The sequence below is a fragment of the Carassius carassius genome, chromosome 32, assembly GCF_963082965.1.
Source record: "Carassius carassius chromosome 32, fCarCar2.1, whole genome shotgun sequence".
NCBI classification, from domain to species: Eukaryota; Metazoa; Chordata; class Actinopteri; order Cypriniformes; family Cyprinidae; genus Carassius; species Carassius carassius.
Genome location: NC_081786.1, coordinates 11,935,043 through 11,955,902, shown reverse-complemented (window position 1 = coordinate 11,955,902; position 20,860 = coordinate 11,935,043). Strand labels below are relative to the sequence as shown.

Below are 20,860 nucleotides of genomic sequence, written 5' to 3'. Positions count from 1 at the left end.
GAACCACAGTATTTCTGCTTAAACGTATCTTGAATTCTAATTGAAATTCACTAAATGACACTTCAGTTTAGGGGTGGGCAATCTGATGATTTTATTTTGTGATCGATCTTGAAGACATCAATGATCTGCTTTTCAAGTGTATCGTAGAGATCATGATCTTTTACATCTTCGTAAAAATGATAAAACTATAGCAATAACTGCATACAAGATAACTGTGACTGGCCAATTTACATCACGCATATCCACAATGTGTCCTTCATGCATGGTGACGTATTTGAAAACAATTCAATGTGAGCTGATGAGCAATATATACTTGGGATTTGAGGAGTGCTCATAAACGGTCAAATATACACAAAAAATTTCAAAATGTCTGTCTCTGCAAGAATTTGCATAAAGACAGTCAGTTATGTTTTAAGTGAACATAAACAGCTGGGAAGGAAATCAGACATGTGTCAGTATATTAGGTCCATGCATTTAGTCATCATGAGCAGAAACCTTTTTTTTTTGGGTATGTCATTTCTGTCTCCATGCCAAAAAAGGGGGGTGACTAGTAAGGGGTTAAAGAGACAGAAGCCTAATTTACCTACTGCTGTCTGTGTCATTAATGCTAATCAAACAAAAAAGACAGAAAAGTCACTCACTGCTATTGACTCTATTACTTTATAACTTTAATAAGGATCAATATATATATTAGTTAGTTAAACTCAGTCTTTAAAAACCCCTTTGACAACAGATTGTATGATGCAATAGGCGTACTGTTTTTTTTTTTAATTGTGCGAATAGATAAGTCATAAGGCTTGTTCCTATTCCTGGATATCTCAAAATTGGGAAGACGTGGATCATGACTGTGTGTTATAACTAAGAAAATGATATTTTGGGAAGATCGCTCAGCCCTATTTCAGTGTTTTTTAGTGCTGTGATTGTTACTCAACACCAGGCACACATTGAATCTTCGCTCACAAAACTCAACAGAATTGTAACACCCATCATTCACAAATCTCCCCACCCAGTTTTTGATTTAATTATACTTTCAGCTACCAAAAAGCATGCAATACTATCAGCTATACTTTAATATTTTAATTCTTAAAATTTGCCCTTAAAATAAGCTTAGCAAAAGCCTGCAGTTACATGTCTGCCTGCTCATCACTGTTACAGATGTTCTCTAAACGAATCTGGGCAAATGAAGTGCCACCAGGTTTCTTGATGAAGTTTTTTCACATGTCGCAGATTAAATACTTAATAATCCAGACCCCTCATGAGAGGACACAGCCGGCTCTGAAACGCGAAAAGCTTATTGATTTAAACAATAACAAAATTAAGTTATTAATGTTTAATGCTTCAGACTTGAGACTTAAAAGGTTTTTTTTGTTCTGTTGTTTTATCTATGAAGAACTCTTATTATCTGAGAAACACAAATGCTTTGATGTTATAAAGACCTTCAGATGGTTAAAGTCTCATTGATTTAAAGAATCAAGAATTTAGGGGAATGCAATAATGCAATGTTAGTTTATTTCTCATACCTACTGTTTATTAATAACAGAGATCAAAGTCGCAATGTTAAATCTGTAAAAACAGCATAGAAACATGAATAAAATTTATTCATTCACCTGATTTATAACTAAGCTGTAGTTTGTAGTGTATATATTATAAAGCCACTTTAAAATTTAATATTTCCTGAAGTTGAGTTTGTTCATTGCGGTACCTGCTGTTTCTCACGGCCTCCAGCAGAGGGCGAAGGAGGCCCATGCTTCTATGAGGAAAGGGGGCTCTTTCCACCCCTCTATCCCGTACCAGATGTGTGTGTCTGGGGCAGGCAGGGGCAGAATGGCCCTTATCTGATTAGCAGCAGTAATCCTGGAGCTGTCCAGCAGGTCCAGGCCTCCAGCAGAGAGAGGCAGGGCTCCTGTAGAGCAAGGCAGGGAAGGGGGTCGTCTGGCTGGGCCGCTGAGGGCTGGAGATCTGGGACTCTGGGGCGAGATGGGGCTTAATGTATGGTACTATAGCACAGTGGAGAGAGAGCGTGCTGACAAAGTAGGAGTTTTGTCTTGCCCTCAGTCATTTCCGTCTGTCTTCATACCTGTCCATCTCACTGTATGAGACATTGTTTTTCTCTTTCTGACAAACACACACATTGGGGCGAGATGACAACTGAGTGACCATATGCTGAGAAAGACACTTGAGGGTGTGTTTACACACATATGGGTGTTGCTTAAACTATTGGCACTTTTACATGGCAAGGATTTAATTTTTTATTTATTTATTTATTTTTTACATAAAAATGTGTCTGAAATGTCTTACCATTCCTTCATTTGTTTCGCTACTTAAAATAAATAAATTAATTAATTATTTACAGATTTTATAGTTTTAACCTAACCCAGAGACAGACTTTCAATCTTAATGAAAATTCATAGTAAAAATATACTATTACATGTTGAAAACTGTAATAATCCCAAAACATCTACATATGCACATCACTTACTGTATATGCAACTAATTTTTGCATCCTTTCTAAAGAATACAAAAATCATAAAAATGTTTTTTTTTCTTCTGTGTGCAGCCTCTTCTACAGATCAGCATTACTACAATGAGAAACAGCAGTTTGCAGACAGTAAGTAATCCATCATCAAACAATTAACCTTTGTGTCACTGATCATATTAGCTCATTATTTAAGAATATTGGTTTGCATGTTACTGAAGCAACACTTATCCGATTCCTAATTTAAATTGTGCTTCAGATTTCTGGGAAGTGAAGTGCCCTATTAGTGCAAATCTGACAAATATTAAACATCACTCTATTTTCCCTCCACTTCTTTAACCCTCATGAGTCTGACGCAACATTAATGAATAAGAATGGAATGAAAAAACACTGCATAAGGCTGCAAGTCACGATGATGGAAATTGTGATGGTGCTTTATCAAGATTTTGCGCAGGAAATGTATATTTATAACAATTCTTCAGACCTCATTAAGGTCTTCAACAGTTGTCCCTTACAAAAAGTGTTTTGTTGATGCCATGGTACAGTGTTGTACTGAATGATAGCTGCTGTATATCCATGTACCACTTTGAAGAATACAGTGATTTTACCATGGTATGTCCAAAAAAACACTATTTTCTGGTAAGTTTTTATTGTTTTATGTTTTGACCAAACATTATCTCTGGCTTCACATTTAACCATTGAACAATTACAGCATTTTTCTTGGCTTTTTAGCAGAAGTACAGCTTAATTCTGCCCCTTTTAATGTAGGTTATTATAGGACTGACTCTCTTTTTCAGTTGAGTTATGATGTTGTCAGATGTTCATTGCCAGCATGGCCAGTGTCTTCCCACTGTAATGCCCAGTTACCTCCTACCCGCTCACCCTGCTGGTGGGGTAACTCCCGTCGCCCTCGAGAGAAACACAAACAACCTTATCAGGAGACACAGACCCGTCCCCCTCTCGCCCCCGTCCTGCTCGTCTGCCACCCTCTCTCATTCATTTGCATTCATTTATTTCGGCATCCTCTTACTCCTAAAAGGCAAGAGATGTTTCTTAATGGTGTAGGAATAATAATAAAAAAACTGATTGGATTTGATTGCGGAATCTTTAAGAAAACAAATAACAGATCTCCTCCATTTCCATGGGTCCCTGTCCCAGATGAACGTATTAATGCATAAATGCAAACGCATACTCACAGATTGAACTCAGCCGAGAATTCTATTAACGTTTCTTTCTCTCTTTTTTTCCCTTCGCTGGTTTGCTCCAGAGGGAAACAGGGACTGAGATCTAAGCGGAAATTTGGGGGGCTTTGTGAGCGGAACGAGGCATTTTGGAGTGCCGTATTTAATGTGTTTAATATGTTATGGTAACTTTGAGTTCTTCCCTCGGGTGACTGTGCTAACTCAGGGAGCGCTGATTGAATGAGACTGCGGCGTTACACTGAATTTAGCCTCTGTTGTAATATTAGTTAATATTACGCTTTTAAATCCGTTCTGTCTAGAACATGAGAGAAATCATGAAAGTAAATATTTTAGCTAATGAAAATAAAGAAATGTTTTAAACATTAAAAGAGAGAGGAAGTTTTATCTACGCTTTGCATTGTAGATTCAGGGAAAATGTTTGTTTTTGAGTTTTATGTGTAAGAAATACAGAGTTTGCTTTAAAAAGGACTGGAATTTGGAATAGAACTTGAATTCAAATGGAATTTTTTTTTGAGCTTGTTTAATCAAATATTTTACAATGTATATAAATATGTAAAAAAATTTACAAAGTTTTAACAATGTTAATAAAATTGGAATTATTCATATTAATTAAGTCTTAAATTTAAAAACCACCATAGAACTTTAAATCCACCATACAACTGTAGTACTTACTATAAATTAATTTTAAATATACCTTATCATTTATTATAAAAAAAAACTGTAATACTTTCGATAGGGTCAAATGAAGATAAAGCTTAAAAGACATTTGAAAAAGATTAGTTAGGGCTGTCCTTCCACTTGAAGCCAAATGGGACGAGACATTTTTAACTATTTTAACAACTTATTTTCCTATACATTCCTGTTTGTATGTGTCCCATATGTTTGTACCCAAATCATCATCAGGATTGAAATGAGTGGATTTAACTCTTGAGCTGTCAACTCAGATTCATTTGTAGAGTGACCTCAGGTGGAGCTCTATTTCAGGGTCAATCCTCTTCGCCCTAAAAAAGCCCCATAAAACACACAAACACATTCTTTTGGCTGTCTTTTATTACTTTTTTCAGGCCGCAGATGACGTTGCATTTCATACTCATGTTCTCTTCCTCTCTTTCTGTCACTCAGGTCGGGGTTACCCATGGTTCCTTAGTAACCGTCGCCCGGAGAAGCTGCGAGATGCCCTAAAGGAACTAGAGGTATTTGTTTACATTTCCTGCAGTCCGATTAACAAATAGGAGCATTCTCTGTCTGTCACTTCTTTCATTAGGAAGGAGAAAATCCCCCGACCTCTCTCGTTGCTTGCTCGCTCTCAGCACCTGTGTGGGTGCCTCTCTGTCATCGTGGGGGATATTTGAGGGGGATGATTGGGACTGTGAGCTGGCTCTCCCTCTCTGCCTTTGGCTCACTCACACAAACCTAGCTTTGTTCAGTCCGACTCGGGCTCATTTTTGCTGCCTCTCCATATCTGAAACTGGAAACATCCTTCTAAACCTGACCCTGAAAATGCTCAGACGGCATCTACTCATTCCTACTACACATTCTCTGTCTCTCTTTCTCTCAGGAGCTGCTGCAGTCATGCCCGGTCATGAGAGTCAGATGGAGAAGCAAACAGTGCTGTCAGGTACCTTACCCAGCATGCACCAGTACCCAGCAGGCATCAGGCCTTCTTGGCATGAGTTGGCTCGTGTAGCAGAGGTCAGGCAACGGGCATTTGCAGACTGTTTGTGTCAAATACTCTAGGGGAATTTATCTCTGGGATCAAAAAAGATTCCCTTCCCAAGCACATCACTGCAGCCCAGTGGTTTTCTGTTCAGTGTGGATGGATTCTTCAGCCACGTGCACATACCTTTTTGGCACCTAAGTGCTTCATTTCAGCCATTTTAAAAGGTCAGGGAGACTGAACCTTTTTTTTTTTTTGGTGTTTTTTTCCTGCACCGCAGAAGAGTCTGATTGGAAGCAGTGACCTTTATCGCCTGTTGACACGATATAGAGATGAAATTCCCCCTTATTTCAGTGAAAATGTTATAAGGCAGCATTTTTTAAAGGGATATTTCACCTAAAATTTTTTCCATCATTTACTTTTATGTCATTCCACTTAATTTCTTCAGTGGAACACAGAAGAAGATTTATTTCAGCTGTTTTTGTCCGTATTATGGAAAGTTAGAGGGACCCAAAACTTCTAGCCCTAAAAAGTGAAGACAATGAAGTGACTTAAAAGTAGTGCTGTAGATCGTTTATAATTAGTTGTGGATTTCTATAGTTAATCATAGTTTAAAATTTTAATCATAATTATATTTTCAAATTGAATCTCCAAACGGATGTCAAAACAATTTGGGAATATTTGATATTTCAGATATTTTTAAAGGCATAATTTTCCCTCTTTTTTGCCTTAATTATTATTATTTTTTTTCTGGAGATAAAAGGAGTAATTAGAGCCGCTACAGTATTATTTGAAACGCTATATCAAATATGGTGTCCAAACTTCTAATGCACCAATTATTGGTTCTTCATTGATGTTTGAAGTTTGTGTCATCATATTTGATATAGTTTTGTGTGCATGCGTTGATCAGTGTTTTGATTTGGAGCTTGAAATTTTTGACTTTCCTAATGTTGATCCAAAGAACTGAAACTTCCTTTAAAATATCTTCTTGCGTGTTCCACAGAAGAAAGTAAGTTTTGGCAGAATATGAAGCAATATTCATTCGTCAGTGTGAACAGTAACTTTGAATGTAGTTTTCTAGATATTTATAGTCTGAAACATTGTGACTGTGTCATTGTCTGTTACTGTGTGTGTAGCTGCTGTTGAGATCAGGTGTGTTGGTGACCCTTTTCCTGGGCGGAGCTCAGGTCGAACGGGTGGCTATTGACAGAACGCTGGTGGGGCGACTACCTGCTGACACCATCAGTGACGGTGAGTAAATGCACACTTGCACGCTACCCGTCCTCTCTCTTTTCTTTTCTTTCTCTCCTCTTTTTGTCTCTTCCCCTCTCTTTGCAGTTTTGCTCACTGCTCATTTTCCCAGCATGGGCCTGGGCGGCATGCACACCCACAGGTCACGAAACACCAGTACCTTCTGTTTCTCCCTCTTCTGTTACTCCCAAAGGAAGTTCGAAAAGCACGGACACAAGCACACACACACGTACACATCAAGGTTCCTCCTGAATCTCAAGGGAATCTGGCATGCCTCCTTGTCTTATTTCTGGTTTGTAAAATTGGACACTATCCCAAATCTGCTAATTATTTTCTCATATCATGTATTGTTTAGAGCTTATATGGCTAATGCTCTCTGTGCCAGGTCTCTAGATACCTGACAAACCTCTCTTGCTCTCTTTCTCTCTTTCACTCTGCCAGCCCAACCCTTTCCCTTTTTCTAGTAGCCCCCCATAGAGTACCATTCAGGCCCCCAGAGCCCCTAATTACCAGAGTAATTATGTGTGTGTGTGAGCGAGAGAGAGAGAGAGAGAGAGAGTGAGTGTAAGGGTGGGGGTGCCAGGAGGGCTTCTGCATCTGTCACTTATTCTGTTAGTTTCACACATGCAGTCAGACCTGTTCTGGCCTTGATGAAGTTACTTTGTGAGTGCTGTAGTACAAAGAGAGAAATCAGAAACTTTGATTTTGACCCACAAATGATCTGCACTGCATCTATAACTGTTTCGTTAGTACAGTCACAGGTTAAGATGTTTTAAGATGTAAATGGACAGCCAAACAATGACAAGAGAGGTGTTTGGAAATATCTGTATAGTATAAGAAACTCTTACAGTGGTTTAAGGTAAAAACTATGTTGGTATTAAGATGCTCAAAACATAATGACCTATAATTTAAGAACCAAAATACCCGTCATTATCGAGTATTGTATTATATTTTTCTAGAAATTAATATCACTGCTTGTAAGCATTTTATACAGTGTTTTAAAGGAATGGAGTATTAACTAACTAAGCAGATTTAGAGGAATTTATTGATTTATTCTGGTTTAAGCCGCTGCTCACATGTTCCAAAACCTGTTTACTAGCCCCTGGACACAAATCTGGACATTTTTTTGGAAGGATTATCGTGGAATCTTCCTCTTAATTTGGCCATGATTACTGAGCACTAATACATCAGTATGCTTTCTGGAATTTTTATAATCTTTTAAAAGCATGCTGAGTATTCCTTTTTGTCTTTATTTTCCAAAAGGAAAATATGTCATTTAAATAATCAGTTTTAATTTGGTAGAGTGTATTTTTTACATTTAGCTTTTCCAAATCACTCTTGAGCCTCTTAAAGTGGCTAAACTAAAAACTTTGGTTTTAAGCAAAAATGATTCTTTTAATTTCCAGAAATATATGACATTTTCTAATGCACAGTATTTCAGCAATTTAAGCTTCATTTTTCAAAATATTTAGGAAATGTGCATGCTTTCTTTGTTATTGAAGACTTGCTAAAGTAAAACGATGGTAAAATTACTGCATTTAACACACTGTTCCTTTGAAATGAGCTCCCTTTTTATGCTTGAATGTGAGATGATTCATAATTACTGCAGTAGTGCTGATATTCCGTCTCTAATTGCTGTTAAGGTTGGAAATTCTAGTCCTGAATATCATCCTCAACTAAACCTGCTTCTCCGAATGGCTTGTATTAATTTTTCTGCCATTTAATTGGTTTCATAAACAGATTAATTTTTTAGGAAGGGAAGGTTAATTGCTAATCCCAGTGTGGAGAGCTTGTCAACAGTTTCCCTGCATATGTCTCTCTTTAACATAAAAAGCTGCATACCCTACAGGCTTAACAGTCTCTCTTTCTCTCTCTTTTGTGACTCCTTATTAGTCACTTAAACTACTGCCCTGACTCAAACACTTATGGAAATTATTCATTTTTCTGTGTGTGGGTCAGACCTTACTTATGTTGTGGGGACTAAATGTCCTCATCATGAAGGTTAGATAAAGAGTTTTGGACAATAAATATGTCATAGGTATGTATAAAAACAGTACAAGTCAGAGGTAAGTACCCTCCATGAAATACAAACATATTTTGAGAGATGATCAAATTTGATCCAGTAAATTTTGTGGGACGTTATTTTTTGAAAGAAATGATCTCTAGCTATAAATGCAAAATGCTTTTCTACAAGAGAGTTAGCTTTTGAATCAATTTGTAGTCAAGCTGTAGTCTCAGAAGGTCATATGAGTTTTGAACTTTAACCTTTCTCTGTGGTTTTCAGCGGTGATTGGCGATCGCTTCCTGCTGTTCTCACTGATGGAGAGGAGTCAGGTGTGTCAGGTTTACCTGAACAGGAAGAGCCAGAGCTCACCTGAGCTAGCACGACACATGGAGAAACTCACAGCTACAGAGATTAAGGTTACACACATACACATGCACATATCTTTTATGCACACATCTATTGAACACTCGCCCAAAGACATTCACATGCACACTCTTCAATGCACACGCATTAGCACATTTTAGGAGGAAAGGCAGCACAGCCTCTCCTGCTTTCAATTAAAAAGCTTTAATGAGGCTAGTCTGGCTCTTTCCACTTGGCTTTTAGCTCTAATAATTGCCTGGCTTTACTTGCATTCTTGTACCGCTGGGACAGGTAACACTGTGATTACTGGAGCTCCTCTCTAATGCACACCTGTGGGGAACATAAGGTCCAAATACAGCTCTCCTCTCTTTATAGAGAGATCACATCCTTTATGACAGTACATCTCTATAAGCCTGACAAATGTGTTCTTCCCCCATCTTTATTTTTGTTAATTAAATCACAGAAACCTTCAAAAATATAATATATATATATTTCTTTTTTATTTAAAAGGGAAGATAGTTGGATATCATTGTCAATGGCTGTTATACTGTAATTGTTATGCATCAAGCAAATATAAAAAAGAAAAAAAAAGCTTTTTTGAAAACACAATATCATTTGAAATTTGAGATGCATTAACTACACAAAGCAGTTTTTCAGAGTACTTATCACACACTGTTTTCCCACATCAAAGGTTTTGCTAGAACCGGAACAGAAGGAACCAAAATCATTTCTCTATTTAGAGATAAGATTTGCATTTGCATTTATTTCTGCACTGTCAGGTCAATATCAATAATTTATCAATAAATACATTTAATTTATTTTATTAACATTTCATTCTTATATTACATAGCCCTTAAGGTACACTACCATTCAAAAGATTGGGGTCAGTAATATATATATTTATGCATTTAGGATTTATTAGTCGCTTTTATCCAAAGCGATTTACAGTGTATTCAGGCTAACATTTTTTACTTAACGTGTTCCCTGGGAATCGAGCCCACAACCTTTGCTCTACCAGGAACACTAAATATATATATATATATATATATATATATATATATATATATATATATATATTCGCACGCACGCACACACACACAGACATGTTTGTTTTTGTGAAAAGTGGGGACATCCCATAGGCGTAATGGTTTTTATACTGTAGAAACTGTATATTCTATCGCCCTTCACCAACCCTACACATAACCCTAACCCTCACAGGAAACATTGTGCATTTTTACTTTCTCAAAAAAACTCATTCTGTGTGATTTATAAGCGTTTTGAAAAATGGGGACATGGGTTATGTCCTCATAAGTCACCCTCTCCTTGTAATACCTGTGTCATACCCATGTCATTATACAGAGTTGTGTCCTGATATGTCACAAAAACAAGAGCACACACAAACACACACACAGGTGCATCTAAAATATATATATATATTTTTAGAAAAATTTTAACTTGCATATATTCTAGATTCATTATATGTTAAGTAAAATATTTCAAAAGTTTTTTTTTTTTTTTCGTTTTGATGATTAGAGCTTCAGAGGTGGAAAGAGTACAAAAATATTCTACTCAAGTAAAAGTACCATTACATTAATGAAATTTTACTTAAGTACAAGTAAAAGTACCAGTCTAAAAATCAACTCAAGTAAAAGTAAAAAGTAGCTCATTTAAAATTTACTCAGAGTAAAATTTACTTAGTTACATTTTAACAGTGGGAGGGAGTCAAAAATGGGACAGGCCAAGGGTGTCAAACTCAGTTCCTGGAGGGCCACAGTCCTGCACAGTTTAGATTTAACCCTAATTAAACACACCTGATCCAGCTAATCTAATCATTTAGGTTTATTTGAAAACTACATGATATGTGTGCTGGAGCAAGGTTAGAACTAAACTCTGCAGGGCTACGGCCCTCCAGGAACTGAGTTTGACACCCCTGGGATGGGTCTATTAATCTCAAACTAGTTGTTTTTAATTAAAGGAATCAGTTATTTAGAATAATAAAACATTTGGGCTGTTACCAGGCAAATAAGTATCAACAAACTCATCTTTTAATGCAGAGGAAATGCAGAAGATTCATTGGAAGTGGCATTTAGATGTATTACACTGTTTAGTGCAGGACAAGAATGCATTTAACCTGCAGTTACAAATGCATGAATAATGTTTTGATATACAAGACATAAAATGTTGAATACTCATTTGAAATGATAGGAAATTCATTATTTAAAAAATGATACTTTAAATGTGAAATTAAAATGGCCAGTATGTGTCAGCAAGTCACTGTTAATAAGTGAGTCATTGCGATTGAACCGAATCATTTAAACGGTTGATTCATTCAGGAACGAAACACTGTCACGTTGCTCAGAGACGCAAAACTGTGCTTTGGTGGCTGTGTTTGGAATTATTTTCTGTTGTAGAAATAGAGCTTAAAAAGGCAATATGGTGTCTAAAACGCAAGTCTCTTAATTAACTTGTTTACTGAACTGTTATATACATGTATGTATATATTCATGATGATTTTGAGGAAAAGATGGCATTCTTTGTGTGATTTTGATTTAATATATGAAATTATATAAATATGTTAATTTTATGCCCCTATATCTTCAATTTTGTGATCATTCTAAATGCATTTTAGGAGACTGAATCACACAGTGAAAGAACGCACTATAAATGCGCGCGCACATCATTAAAACAAAAAATATGATATTATCGCAGACTATATATATATAGCACACTCCTCACCACTGTCTTTTTGGCTAATTTGTGCAAAACCTCTTGCTAAAATGTTAAAGCTTCATTTTAACCACCAATGCAACGATGCAATTATTTAGCTTAGCCCTACATTCTTGCGAAGGGTTGATGTCTTGTCGAGATTTTATAAGCTGCTAGTTTGGTCTTCCTAGGCAAGTACAGCTTACACTGCATAATAGAGCATACATATGGCCAGGGGTTCACTTCATTTCCTTCGAGTTCAACTTCAGAATATGACGGGGTTTCGTTTTCAGCGGTGTCTGCACCACTAACGCCTGTTTTGACCGTCTGCTAGTGATGTGTCGTTCGTGAACGAATCGTTCTTTTTGAATGAATCTTTTAGGTGAACGAATCGTTCTCGTTCACGCAATCCACTGACTCATATTTCTCGTTCACTGAAGTTACTCCCTCCACAGCAGTGCGGCGCTATAAGCAGCGCATGCGCAGCTCAGTGAACCGAGTAACAACCATTTCATCCTGTCAAAGAGTTACAACCTCGAGCCAATAGCCTTTGAGTATGAGATGTGACAGAGAATGTGATTTGTTGAATGTAGTGAGCGAATACGCCCTTCAATTAACGAGTTTCATATGAGTCTGAACAAGATCTAGAGATCTTATCGTTCGTGAACGAGTTGAATGATTTAGTACATCTCGTTCGTGAATGAAATGACTGAACTGGCACACATGTCATTCGTGAACCTGAATGAACGGATACATGTCGTTCGTGAATGAAATTAACTGGTACATCGCTTATCTCGTTTGTGAACAAAATTAATGAGAGTAAACTGGGTTAGTCTGCCATTTTAGTTCAATCTCGCAAAATGCAAAGCGCAGTTACAGTTACTGTGCACATACGCTTGTTTTGATATTTAGCAACTCCACGTTTAATCCCCGATTTAAAATGTGAATATATAATATACAAATTGTCTGACCAAACAATTAAAATGCTAATTAGGCAAGAAAACCTTGTGCTTTGTTCATCTGAACAACTTAATTAGACTTTATATACTGAATGCGATTATACACACATTTTAATAAAGCCAGATCAGTTTTTGTAACAAGTGAATACGTTCGTTGACTAAAGACATAACACATAATACACTCTTTTTTCGCCACCTGCTGGCATATTTTGTGTAATACCAAGAAATGATCACTGAACGAATCAGTGAACGATTCTGAACGAATCATTTTGGTGAACGAACTGAAAATGAACGAATCTCTAGAAAGAATAAGCCTTTTTCACACTTCCGGGTTTTGTGTTTCCGGTGCTCACCAACGCCGGGTAAACTTACTTCCGGTGACAACAACAATGGCCGAGACCAAGAATAGGTGTTGCTGTAGCGTCCCTCAGTGCAGCAATTCTAAGCAAAAACAACCTTATTTGAGTTTTCACGGGTTTCCAATGAACGAAGACCAAAAAAAGAAATGGGTCATCGCTATTAGACGGGATGAAGGGTCTACGTTCGTCATTCGGAGAGGCAGCACGTATGTCTGCAGTCAGCATTTTACCGCTGACGACTACATTCCAGGAAGTTCGCGGCTAAAAGTCGGTGCCATTCCCAGTCGTTTCCCTTGGAATAATTTCTATGTACTCCCTCAAAGACTATCAGCTTTTGAGAGATCTGCCGTTCGACTTGGCGCGGATGTACGTGTTCAGGAGCAGCCGGTGGTCACAGAAGATGCATCCAATGAATCCAGTCATATTGAGGAACATGACTACGCGGCACGCCCACCTGCTGGTAAGCACTAATGTTGACTTTTGCTTGTGTATTTCGGTGATAACAGTGTAGACTGTGTGTGTGTATATATATATATATATATATATATATACACACACACACACATACATATATATATATGTATGTGTGTGTGTGTGTATATATATATACGTGTGTATACATACACGCACACATGTATGTATATATATATATATATATATATATATACACACACACACACTATATATATATATATATATATATATATATATATATATATATATATATGTATATATAGTGTGTGTGTGTATATATATATATATATATATATATACATACATGTGTGTGTGTATATATATATACAAATATACGTAATTAGTTGCTAACTATACTATTTTACATTTTTATAGGTGCATTAGATGAGGCTCTGCAGTACATTGAAGACCTGGAGGCTAGGCTGCAGAAAATGTCATTAGAGAAACAAACAACAATGAGCAGATTTTGTGTTTCTGATCACACAATGAAATATTACACAAAGTTTCCCTCACAGGAAGTTTTCCAGGTGTTCTGGGAATCTGTTTGCCCATCTGCCAGCAATCTTGTGTACTGGACTAAGGCACAGAGGATGTCACAGGAAGCCTTCCCAAGCCCTAGCCCTGCACGGAAGATCCAGCTCATAGATGAACTGTTCATGTATTCCTGTCGGGTAGCTGCTGGACTGAAGGAACAAGTAATCGCCGACATTTTCGGGGTAAGCGTGGCCACAGTGAGCAGGGCCATTATCACCTGGGCTAACTACCTGTTCTTTGTGTTGGGTTCAGTACCTATTTGGATGTCCAGGCAACAAATATGCTTCTCCATGCCAAATAAGTACAGTTTGTTCTGTCCAAACCTGCGAGTCATCCTGGATTGCACAGAAATCCGCTGTGAGAGCCCCACATCTCTGACACTCCACTCAGAGATCTTCTCCAGCTACAAGAGCACTACAACATTTAAAGGTCTGGTTGGAGTAGCTCCGTGTGGTGCAATGACTTTCATCTCCCAGCTTTACACAGGTTCAATCTCCGACAAAGAGATCACAAAGAAGTCCGGCATTTTGGACCTGCTTGAACCTGGAGATGAGGTCATGGCAGACAAGGGGTTCACAATCGAGGATATGCTCTCCAGTGTTAGTGCTAGACTGATCATTCCACCTTTCAAACGTGCTAAGCAGTTCAGCAAACAGGACTGTGAAAAAACACAGGCCATTGCATGCCTCAGAATTCTGGTGGAAAGGGTCATTCGAAGGGTCAAGGAAAACCACATTTGGGATTCTGTTGTGCCACTCACCTTGTCAGGAAGCATCAATCAGATCTGGCATAATTGCTGTTTTATGATTAATTACCAGGGACCAATGTTTCTTGAGGAGTAAATGTATACAAGTATATATGTATAATATAATAAATATGAGATATTTACACTGAGGTTAATTTTTACAATAGTAGTGATACTTTAAATGTTTAATGGTAACATAATTAAATAAATTGTTTTTATTTTTTTACTTTGTACTGTAACATTTGATCAAATGTATATTGTCATTGTTTATACTAAGTTTCCTGAAAATAATTTGACAGACACAATGAAATAGTTGACAACAAAATGCTTTTTTTAATAAGAATTCATTAAAAACAAATGTCAACTCAGTTCTGTTGTTCATTTTTATTCACACAATATAAATACATATAGAATTAGTAAATGTGTATGCATACATATAATCACATATATTACACAAGATCAAATTAAAAAGATAAGCATGTATTCACCATTCTGTACATAAATGTGGGTATATATACCATTATAAGAATAAATCCAAAGGTCAGAAAATGAACAGAAACTGTCCTGTTTATAACACTGAAAGATACACATTCATATAAACACTATAATAGTACATGTCTAGCTTGTCTTTCATTGATGCTATGAAGGCATCATCTCGCCAGATCCTCTGTATTGTGAAATCTGATTTTGTGTCAGTCACAAAGTCACACCACTGTAGACCAGTCACTGCAAGCTGGCCTTGAATAATTTCCACCACTACCGTCTGCATCTTTCTTCTGATTTTAGCGCCAGTTTGCCCTCCTGCCCATTATTTACTGACGTAGTTTCCAGGGAGCGATTTTTTTTTTTACTCAGTAATTAATGTGTTTTAAAATGTAGCGAAGTACAATACTTTAAACAAAATATACTTAAGTAAAAGTAAAATTACAGATTTAAAAATTTACTTTAAAAAGTATTAGTACACAAAAAAGCTACTCAATTACAGTAACGCGAGTAAATGTAATTCGTTACTTTCCACCTCTGTAGAGCTTACAGCTCATGAAAGTCAAAATTCCAGTGTCTCAAAATATTGAAATATTTCCTAAGATCAATTAAAATAAGGATTTGCAAAACAGAAAAGCTCAAGTTCTTTGAAGTATGTTCATTTATGCACTCAGTACTTGGTCAGGGCTCCTTAAGCACAAATTAAAGCATCAGTAAAGCATCAAAATATCCCATAGATTTCATATGGCGTTTAGGTCAGGCATGCTGGCTGGCCAATCCAGCCCAGTAATATCATGTCAGCAAACCATTCGGAAGTGGTTTTTGTACTTTGGGCAGGTGCCACATCCTGCTGGAAAAGGTTATCAGCTTCTCTATAAAGCTTGTCAGTAGATGGAACTTAAAGTGATCCAAAATCTCCTGGTAGATGGCTGTATTAATTTTGGACTTGTTAAAAGAGGACTTTGGACCGCTGAGTAAAAGTCCAGTATTTTTTCTCTTTTGCCCAGGTAAGATGCTTCTGACGTTGTTTCTGTTTCAGAAGTGGCTTGGTATCTCTTTTCCTGAAGACGTCTGAGTGTGGTGACTCTTGATGCACCGACTCCAGCTTCAGTCCACTCCTTGTGAAGTTCTCCCAAGTGTGTGTTTGAATTGGCTTTGCTTGACAGTATTCTCAAGCTTGCAGTCATCCCTGTTGCTTGTGAAACTTTCCTACCGAGTTTCTTCCTTCCAGGAAACTTTGCATGAAAAAACGTTTGCTTTGATACAGCACTCTGTGAACAGCCACCTCTTTCAGTAATGACCTTCTGTGACTTACGCTCTTTATGGAGGGTGTCAGTGATCGTCTTCTGGACCATTGCCAAGTCAGCAGTCTTCCCCATTATTGTGGATTCAAAAAACAAGAGATACCCAGAATCTATACTCTAGGGATGCTAATTTAATGAAACTCAAATGTAAATATTCTAATATTTTGAGATACTGGATTTTTGACTTTCATGAGCTGAAAGCTCTAATAATCAAAATAAAAATAAATATTTTTTGTTTTAAAGAAATTAATACTTTTATTTTGCAAAGATCAAGTTAAATCGATCAAAAGGTCATTGTTACAAAAGATTTCCATTTTAAAATAAATACTGTACATTTGAACAAAGAATCATTAAATGTATCACAGTCTCTACATAAAACATGTAACATAAAACACAGCTGCTTTCAACAATAAGAAATATTTTTTTTGAGGAAACAAACCAAAATTTAGCCTTCACAGAAAAAAAGAAATATTTATTTCATTTATAATAATATTTCACAATGTTACTGTTTTTATTGTATTTTTTATCAAATAAAACCAGCCTTGCTGAGCATAAGATACTTCCTTTATATTTATTCATTTTTAAAGAACAAAAAAAAATTGTATTATATATAAAAAAGGTGGTGTGTATTATTTCATTAGTTTTTGGATTTCCTGGCAATCAGACCCATGACCTTGGCGTGGCTAGCACTACACTCTACTGTCTGAGCCAGAAGAACAGAAGCTGTACTATCTATATTGTAAGATATGACCATCATTACCCCTCTGTAAAATTGGTCACAGCTATGCAGTTTGTCGCTAGCAGAGCAGTGGTGTAGGGGTTGGAGGGTGAGGTCAAGTCAATCTCCTCCTCTTCAGACGGAGCGAAGGTGATCGCTCCATTCTTTATTCTCTATCCCATTCATTCTTTCTCTAGCTTTCCAAAACAACTTGTCTAAAAAAATTCATAACGGAATTTAAGAAAAAAAAACATAAATATTCATTTTCTTTTTGAAAGCATTAACCTCATTTTAATGGGCCAGAGACCAAGTGTTCGGAGATCACAATTTGGATGGGTCTGATTATGGACTAAACACAATACATAAATACATCAGGCTCTTAACACCCTCCGCACCCAAACATTATCGCATTACTGGAGCGCTTTGTTGCGACGGCAGCCTAAGTATGAAAGCAATCTCTCCTGCGGTGTGGCTGGCTCCAGCAGCATGGCTCTGATAAGGGGGGACTGTATGCACCCCCCCACCCCAAAACCCTGCCCTCCCTCCCGACACCACCCCTAGCCCACCACACACCCCCCATCCCAGCCCGGCCGGCCCCATCCACTGCCTGCTCCACTGGACTAAGCTTTGAGCCTAATCCTCCAGAAAGAGGGCCTGATTATTGCTGACCAGCAAGCACAGGCGAGATGGGGAATCAGGTTTTGGGGGAGGGCAGAAAGAGACAGAGAGAGATGAATGTTATTTTCCCACAGTCTGTACTGGTTTACTTTGTTTTTGTTTATTTATTAATCTTATATAAATCATTTTAATGTTTAACAATACTTAACACTCACGATTAGTCTGTACGGGTGCAGTCTGTGAAGGTCAAGGTTAAATGATGAACAGTTTTTGTTGTCATGAACAGACTGTGGTACATTGCTAGTCCTCCCTATTGTGCACAGATAGAGTTGTTGACATAAAGAGAGACTCCGTGTTTGCTCTCTTGATAAGGCCTTTCAGAATGAAGTATATGGAAATGACTGCTATTATGTTGCATGAATAGGCACTGACTCTATAAGAGCCATATCGTATTTTCATGCCATTTATTTGTACTATGGGCTGCATTAAGGGTCTGGAAAAAACCCTACTTTAAAACCTCACCCCAGAATTGCTGAAATAGCACATGATGAGCTGCCGCAGATATGAGATAGAGTTTAATGCAGCAGTGTACGAGAAATATCGCTCCTTACTGAGCTATTATTGCAGTCCCATAAACAGAAAGTGGATTAAATGCCCCTTCAAAGGAACCAGTTTTGAATACCTCAATTATTATGTCTACGTTATGGCTAGACAGTCTTGAGTGATTAAAGCTGTTTGTGCATTAGCCAAACGGCAGGTGTGTCTCAATCAGGTGTGGCTCATTTTAATGAAATTTGGTAGTCAGACTTAGTCAGCAGCGAAACACTGGCCTGCTTCTTTAGAAACCTGTAATTTTGGGTGGTTTTGGGATTTCTCTGTGCTGGAAATTTGATGATGTATCTTAGAATCCGAGATATTGATTATGAAAATAAATGCACAATTATGAGATATAAAGTCATAATTACGATAAACAAACTTGCATTTGTAAGATATAGAGCAATTACCTTTTTATTTTCCATAGTATATTCCTGCAGAATCCAATTCTGGTTCAGTCCTACCACGCTGGAAACAATACAGTACCTGTCCAAATCTGGGGTTTGTGAAAGCAAAAGCATCTAGAAATCTTATTAGCAGTCATACAAAACCTTGTTACCTTCAAACAAGTGCAGAACAAATGCGGCTATTTCTAATGAATTTTATAAAATCCCAACAAAAGGTAACAATGCCCTGCTACCCAGAGCAGCTCAGGCCACATTAATAAAGCAGCATGCAGCTGTGTTGTGTTATGCAGAAGAGTTGGGGTCATGTTTTTTAGATGTTCTGTGGTCTGATTCCTTTATGGTTGCTGTTTTTCTGCAGGTTTCAATGGTGGATTTACCTGGTGGAGGACGGCGCATGGAGCGCCGCGTGGAGCTGAACCGGACGCAGGATGTGGCCGTGTGCTGGTGGCCTCTCTGTAATGAGGAGGTTAGGCCTTGGTCTCCCGTCCCTAGTGCAGTGGACAGGGCCAACCTAGTGCTGCTCGCCTGCTCTGATACACCAGGGCTTACGGTAAGCAGACACTGACGTTGCTTCAGGGTTGGCCTTTTATCCCTGTCTGAACTAACATTTTTTGGCTGATGAAATTGAATGATGTGAGAGAGACTTGAAGGTCAGATGGTAACCAGGGTGTGACCTCCTAAATAATATAAATACTTTTAATAATGCCCTCGCAATGCTCCGCTGCTCAAGGTTTCGGAAAGATTGTCAATCCCTTTTTCGCCCCAGTCTTTTTGTCCCATTTTACCTTTCTTTTTCTCTTTTGTCATACTTTACCAATCACCATTGTGTTTCTCAATGAGCTGTTGTAACTCGCAGACTGTTCACTTGAACTTTTTTTATTTTACATGAACAGCCAACCTTTGACCTTTCAGCCCCCTTCCTTTGTAGCTGACACTTTTTCATTGTAGTATGTATTCTGTTCTCCAGCGAGTCTGCAGTTACGCAACAGCTATGCAGAGGTGCAAAAATTTTATTGTAGAAATATTTTGCATATATAGTATAGAGCTGCAGTACAAACACCAATCCATCATTGTTTTTAAAGGTACCGCTCATATTTTTACTTACATCACAGTGGACGAAATGACGTCTCGTCATCGACTTAGTATTAATAAGATAGCATTTAGTTTTATTGTTATAAATTAACATATTAATTTAAATATAAATTAACTAGTATTGATCTGGTTATGTGATCAAAACATGGCGACAACCCTATGGAGTTATACAAAATAAAACAGAAATAAATCATGTAAAATTAAACCCCTTTTATTAGGCTACTGGTATGACTGGAGTCTACATCTCCAAGGTACTCCTTTTTTGTGTGTGAAACTTTTTTTTAAATGAGGTAAAAATGAGGTGCTCTTAAGAACTGCTTAAAACACTGTCTGTCCACTTCTCCATCTCTACTGTACATTCCATTGCCTATCAGCACTGCTTAATGTTGAATGCCGACGATTAAAAAATCAGCAAGCAATGCTTAAGCTCCCAACATTGCACTCTGGTTTTAAACATATGCAAAATCTTCACTCGCAGAGCAGGGGATGAGAGAGACGAGTAAACGGAGCTGCGTTTTCAATCGCAAATGCACCAAATGAAAACAAACAAGGGGTAGAAAACTGCTAAATAAAAAAATAAAAGGGGGGCGGCATAAAGCAACGCTGGATTGCTCTGGTTGGAAATGAACCCTGGATTTATCCTGGGCATACACCTATGTATTTTTCTCTCTCTCTCTTTGTCTCTCTCTTCCTCCCTCTCTCTCGCTCTCATTTTTTTTACGGTTAAAAAACATTAAAGTGTCTCTCGCTTTCATCGTTTCTAATTAAAGTGTTTGTTGTCATTTTCAGATCCGTGGTGTGAAATCAAGCTAGCAGTTTATGTAAGACGCGAGCGGTGAATCAAACGGTTCGCTCGGCGCACAGACACACACTTCAATCAATTCTGCCTCATATATATGTTCCCTTTGTTATG

The 20,860-nt window shown here is 37.6% G+C and overlaps 1 protein-coding gene across 5 annotated transcripts in view; it reads left to right on the top strand.

Annotated features, from left to right (window-relative positions):
* Positions 1-20,860, top strand: part of wdpcp (WD repeat containing planar cell polarity effector) — a 67,068-nt gene that overhangs the window by 24,643 nt on the left and 21,565 nt on the right. For all 5 annotated transcript variants that reach the window (XM_059520280.1, XM_059520278.1, XM_059520282.1 and 2 more), the window contains 6 exons: positions 2,558-2,608; positions 4,801-4,871; positions 5,237-5,296; positions 6,472-6,586; positions 8,871-9,007; positions 19,214-19,405. In XM_059520280.1, coding sequence (XP_059376263.1) covers positions 2,558-2,608; positions 4,801-4,871; positions 5,237-5,296; positions 6,472-6,586; positions 8,871-9,007; positions 19,214-19,405 — 626 coding nt within the window. The remainder of the gene's footprint in view (positions 1-2,557; positions 2,609-4,800; positions 4,872-5,236; positions 5,297-6,471; positions 6,587-8,870; positions 9,008-19,213; positions 19,406-20,860) is intronic.